This window comes from Myotis nattereri (genome assembly GCF_964212035.1).
Source record: "Myotis nattereri genome assembly, chromosome: 1".
Classification (NCBI taxonomy): Eukaryota; Metazoa; Chordata; class Mammalia; order Chiroptera; family Vespertilionidae; genus Myotis; species Myotis nattereri.
In genome coordinates, this window is record NC_138075.1 from 26,661,272 (window position 1) to 26,667,271 (window position 6,000).

A 6,000-nucleotide genomic window follows, 5' to 3' on the forward strand; every position below is an offset into this window, starting at 1 on the left:
ATGTATTCTAGTTCATTGGTATTTGTGATGGCACTTGAAACAGATCTGAAGTCATGGAAAAACTTGGTTCTTCTCTCTCCCTCAAGAGAAACTGGGAAGAGTGGGCTTCCATTGAATGGCTTTCTAGCCCCAAAATGAGAGCCACCTCAGGTTCTAATACAGGTATCTCTAGGGCAACCACAGCACAGATTCCTGTCCTTCCTCTCATTGTCCTCAAGGGAAAGGCCAGTGTTTCTGGGCCCCTGACTCCCCCCACCCCGCCCCCAACCACACACACACCTATCAGGGGGTTGGTGGGCTTCCCAGTCTGTGTCTGGAGTTGCTGGCTTGCTAGTGTGAGCTGATTCCAGGGATGAAAGCGAGCTCCTGTCCTTTTGCTCTCCAGTCCCAGACAAACCGAGGGCTCGCATACAGCGTTACGTCCTCCCCACATAGGTCTGTCCCAAAGTGCACTGGGTTGGTGCAGCTGTGTTGGTTGGTTTTTGATTTTGGAAAGTGAATGGCTTTGACAGTTGCCTGAGCATGCCATAAGCTTGGAAGGAGGAATTGAGAAATGATGTGAGTGGAGCCACCTGGCCGTCTCTGCCCACTCCTCTGCCCAGGGCCTGGCTGGCATGGCATTGCAGTGTTTCTGATGTCACCCGTGTGTGGTATTCAGTGTCTGTGGATGGATGGCCTCTCCCTTAAGATGGGCTCAGGGTAGATTCTGGCCGGTGCTGGGCAGTCCTTATTCCTTCTGTCCTCTTCCCGGCCCGCCCATCAGACCCTTCCACAGCCCTTAGCAGCATGTGAAGGGGGTGGGTCACGCCGCTGCTTTTCTCTCCCTGCAGCATGTGCGCTTTTGTCAATGAAGCAGGTGGGCTCAGTAAGGTTTGTTGCCTGTTCCCCAAGGCTCTAGAGGGCTCTGGTGTCATGAAGGGAGACACATTTCCACAGGCCCATGGAGCTGAGGGTGGAGTAAAGGCAGTAACCAGTATTAATAGCTTCCTCCTTTCCCCTTCTGTAGCCTCAAGTCCCTGGTAGATGGATACAAACAGTGGTCGTCCAGTGCCCCCAACCTGGGGAAGGGCCCTCGGAGCAGCCCGGCCCTGCCGGGGTTCACCAGCCTTACGGAGATAGGTAAGCATTGCCCTTGTCTAGACTCTCTCCCTGTTCCCCCAGGGAATTCTTGCCAAGCTTCTAGGACTGTGTAAGGTCCTCAGTATTACTTCATGGGGTCGTCCCCTCTTTTACTCAAATCCTGGCCTCCCACCCTAGTCCCTCTTCGTTTGCCCTATTCCCATTTCATTAAGTCTTCCCAAATCACTACTGCTGCCATGGAGCCTGCCCTTGGCCTTCTGTCCCAAGGGGCCAGTCAGGGTCTCTTTAGGGCAGTGCAGAAGGGTGAGGCCTTAAGGCATTTCCCTTTTCTGGGTCTGTTTCCTCATATTTCAGTGTAGGATGTCCATAAAACAAGAGATGGTGGGAGAGGCTGCCGCAGTCTTCCTCTTAAGGGAGATCACTGAATGGGTAAGGTCTTCTCCAGGCTCTCTCTCAGAGAGTCATCCTCTTATTTATCTCTGTAGATTCCCAAGGTCATAGGTCAGTCTATAGAGTAGGTTGGCCTTCACCCATGGAGGGGATTCTACTCCTTTGCAAGAGTCCAGTCTTAAGACAAATCTCTAGGCTGTCATTGTAGAAACCCAAGGTCCCTTGCAATTCCAAAGTGCAAAAAAATTAGGGATGTTTCTGTCTATCCATTGTTCTAGGAAACTCGCTGCTCTTCTTGTGTTGAGGGTCCCTAGGAAAGAAGTAGGAAATTGGCAGATCTGCTTCTGCAAGTAGGGAAACAAGCTCTGGAATGGAGAGTGATTTCTCGCTGGTCACAGTTGAGTGTGGAGGGGTAAAGCCCTGTTGGTTCAATGCCCAGTCCCCCATCTCGCCCATCTGACTATTTGACCTCTGCATCCCTGACACTGAGCCAGGAGGCCTGGGTAGGGGAGAAGGACCAGAATCTTACTGTTGCTGCTGCATTCCCATTTTCTATTTCCCGTCTACTCTCAACTTCACAGAGGATGAGGACAGCGAAGGCCCAGGGAGTGGGGAAAGTCGTCTACAGCATTCACCCAACCAGTCCTACCTCTGTATCCCATTCCCTCGTGGAGAGGATGGGGATGGCCCCCCCAGTGACACAGCCCACGAGGAGCCCACCCCAGTCAACTCAGCCACCAGTACCCCTCAGCTGACGCCAACCAACAGCCTCAAGCGGGGCGGCGCCCACCACCGCCGCTGTGAGGTGGCTCTGCTTGGCTGTGGGGCTGTTCTCGCAGCCACAGGCCTAGGGTTTGACCTGCTGGAAGCTGGCAAGTGCCAGCTGCCTCTCCCAGAAGAGCCTGAGCCACCAGCCCGGGAGGAGAAGAAGAGGCGCGAGGGACTTTTTCAGAGGGCCAGTCGTCCTCGACGGAGCACCAGCCCCCCATCCCGGAAGCTCTTCAAGAAGGAGGAGCCCTTGCTGTTGCTAGGAGATCCCTCTGCCTCCCTGACACTGCTGTCTCTCTCCTCCATCTCCGAGTGCAACTCCACACGCTCCCTGCTGCGTTCGGACAGCGATGAGATCGTGGTGTATGAGATGCCTGTCAGCCCGGTGGAGGCCCCACCCCCGACCCCTTGCACCCACAACCCCTTGGTCAACATCCGAGTGGAGCGCTTCAAACGGGACCCTCACCAATCTCTGACTCCCACCCACGTCACCCTCACAGCCCCCACGCAGCCCAGTGGTCACCGGCGGACCCCTTCTGACGGGGCCCTCAAGCCAGCGGCTGTCCTGGCCAGCAGGAGCCCCTCCAGCAACGGGCTGGGCCCCAGCCCCGGAGCAGGTGAGTCCTGCCCCCTCCTCTCTTCTCTTTCCTGCCTTTGTGCCTTCCCCAAGGGTAGGGATGTTAGCGCGAACTCCATTCCTCCTCTGACTCAGCCAGTCCAGATGGCTGGTCTGTCCTGTGCCTCAGGGGGTCTTCCCTGAGGAGCAAGAGAGGCAGGCTCTAGGAAGGACCAGAGCCGGGATTTGGGCTCCTGTGGACGCTGGGGCCCTGGGCCTGGGAGAGCACAGGGCAGTGCTCTGGGCCTGGATGCAGAGGGCCAGTGTCAGGGTACAGGAGGGCGGGAGCCTAGCTCTGCTTGTTCCCTGCAGAAGAGATTGCAGTTACCGGAAGGAGCCTGCCCTGAACTAGGACGGGTGTTTTTTGCCGCATAGCTGTGCGCTCGCCTCATTATAGCATTAGTACAGGCACACTCATAAGGCAAGCCTTCGCCCAGACCTCCCGCCCTTCACCACTCACCCCTGACTCATGCCTGACTCTTCGGAAGTGGAGGTGTGTCCAGGTAAATTGCTGTGCTTGCGCAGGGGCCTGCCTTCTCCATCTGACACCAGTGACACCTGGGCACGCCTGCACCCTTCCTGGGTCTGTCCCATCACTAGCCCTTCCTCCCAGAAGACCTGAGTCTGACTTGGAAGCTGCCTCTAATCCAGTAGGAGACGCGATGCAGTACTTTTCAAGGGGATTTGCCTGTAAATGATCATTGTATTCGCCCATTCAGCTGTCTCTCCCCTCTTCAGATTTTTTTTTTTTATAAAGGAACTCATCCTTTATTTTTTTAAAATATATTTTATTGATTATTTACAGAGAGGAAGGGAGAGGGATAGAGAGTTAGAAATATCGATGAGAGAGAAACATCGATTCAGCTGCCTCCTGCACACCCCCCACTGGGGATGTGCCCGCAACCAAGGTACATGCCCTTGACCGGGAATCGAACCTGGGACCCTTGAGTCTACAGGCTGACGCTCTATCCACTGAGCCAAACCGGTTAGGGCAAGATTTTTTTGTTAAACATAAATATGTGACCTCTCCCTATATTACTCCCTTTTTTTAGGTTTCTGATGCCTAGCTTTGTCCTCATCACATGTTTATTAAATGGATGAACTGGGAATAAACAGACATTTCCTTAAGTCATGGGTCAGCAAACGTTTTTGGTAAAGGGCCAGACGGTCAGTATTTTAGGCTTGGTGGGACATACAGTTTCTGTTGTAACTGCTCACCTCCCCTGCTGCGGTGGGAGAGCAGGCAGTAGGTGTGGCTCTGTTCCAATAAAACTTTATTTACAAACACAGGTGGCTAGCCTGCGAGTTGTAGTTTGCCAGCATCTGCCTTAAGTCATTTTATTATAGCTATAACCCCCATCTGTCCCATTATTGTTGTCAGATATAGTGACCATGGTCTTCTGGTTCACTGTTGTATTTACCAGGGCCTCCAAACACACTGCATGGCACATAGTAGGTGCTCATTAAATACTTGTTGTTTGTGTTATCCCAAGAGAGTAGGGCCTTGGCCAGGTGGGGATGGAGCAGAGTATACCTGGCCCAGAAACAAGGGACCCTCATCTGATGCCACTCCCTTTGTCTTTTTGACCAGGAATGTTGAAAACCCCCAGCCCCAGCCGAGACCCAGGTGAATTCCCCCGTCTCCCTGACCCCAATGTAGTTTTTCCCCCAACCCCGAGGCGCTGGAACACACAGCAGGACTCCGCCTTGGAGAGACCCAAGACCCTGGAGTTCCTGCCTCGGCCGCGTCCTTCCGCCAACCGGCAACGGCTGGACCCCTGGTGGTTTGTGTCCCCCAGCCACGCCCGTAGCGCCTCCCCGGCCAACAGCTCCAGCACAGAGACACCCAGCAACCTGGACTCCTGCCTTGCTAGCAGCAGCAGCACTTTGGAGGAGCGGCCTGGGCTCCCCGCCCTGCTCCCGTTCCAGGCGGGGCCGCTGCCCCCCACCGAGCGGACGCTGTTGGACCTGGACGCCGAGGGCCAGAGTCAGGACAGCACTGTGCCGCTGTGTAGAGCTGAACTGAGCGCACACAGGCCTGCCTCTTATGAGATCCAGCAAGAGTTCTGGTCTTAGCATGGAAAGGCTCAGGGTGGGCAAGGGGGACGCAGGAGGAGATGGGGGAGCTGGCTGGTACAGCCCTTTCTCAGAGTTGGACCCCTGAGATCCAGTCCCACTTCTTGCACTGATAATGCACTTTGAAGATGGAAGGGATGGAAGCAGAGCCACTTCAGAGGGTCGCTAGCCCTGCAGGGCCTTTTACCTGTGTCCACTGGAGGGGCTGTGGCTATCAGCTCTGGCTGTAGGGGAGGGGGGTACGTGCATGTCCCCCACCCTCCACAGTCTTCCTCGCCTTTAGGGTGACCCTGCGGTGTCACTCAGCCAAATCTGTCTGCTGCTCCCTCTCCTCAGCCCCCTGGGTATGCCCAGGGCCTGTCCTGGGGGCCCTGTTAGCCCTGAGTTCAGCCTTCCCAAGCATCAGTATTGGATGTTCTGTGATTGATTTTATTTCTCTTCCACATTCTTCCCCAACACCCATGAATCAGAATCTTGTTTGATGTGAGCTTTTCTGTGTCCTAAGCCCTTCCATGCCAGCTGGGGGACGGATGGACCCGGCACTACCTCCCTGCACTTCCAGGTGCCCACCTATTTATGTGAGCCTGCCCGTGGTAGGGGAGCTGCCTCAGTGAGAGCTGGGGGCAGGAAGAGTGTTAGGGAAAATACAGTTAGCCGCAGTAAAGACGGTAACGGAGCTTGTCCGTCCTTGTTCCTTTTGGCACCCATCTCCTCCCCGGGGTCCACATACGGTCAGGCCAGGTTCCGATACAAACATAAGCTCATCCCACGGCCAGTTGCTTGGGATGCCAGAGACCAAGTTCCTCCGTTTGTCCTTTTTGTTGTCTGATCTTTATGTGTCATTCCCTTCCCGCGAGCTTTCCTCCAGTCCCTGGAAATAGTGGACTTTGGGTTCCGTATTTGGTTGGTAGATACCTCTGCATTGCACCAGAATAGCATATGGGGTGGGGGTGGGGGATCCTCGACACTGGGGGTTGGAACTGGGCAAGGGTGTTCCTTCTCAGCCAGGCCACCCATTCTGAAATGCCCGTGAAGCAAAACAGAGCCCTTGGTAGTACCTTCCGTGAATG

The 6,000-nt window shown here is 54.9% G+C and overlaps 1 protein-coding gene across 2 annotated transcripts in view; it reads left to right on the forward strand.

Moving 5' to 3' along the window:
• Positions 1-5,416, forward strand: part of MAP3K9 (mitogen-activated protein kinase kinase kinase 9) — a gene marked incomplete at its 5' end in the record, with an annotated part of 70,888 nt that extends 65,472 nt beyond the window's left edge. Inside the window, 3 exons of one of the 2 annotated variants that reach the window (XM_081105310.1) lie at positions 1,007-1,119; positions 2,052-2,855; positions 4,446-5,416. In XM_081105310.1, coding sequence (XP_080961436.1) covers positions 1,007-1,119; positions 2,052-2,855; positions 4,446-4,930 — 1,402 coding nt within the window. In that variant the 3' untranslated portion in view covers positions 4,931-5,416. The remainder of the gene's footprint in view (positions 1-1,006; positions 1,120-2,051; positions 2,856-4,445) is intronic. The other variant, XM_081105309.1, reaches the window with a different exon arrangement.
• Positions 5,417-6,000: the final 584 nt, after the last annotated feature.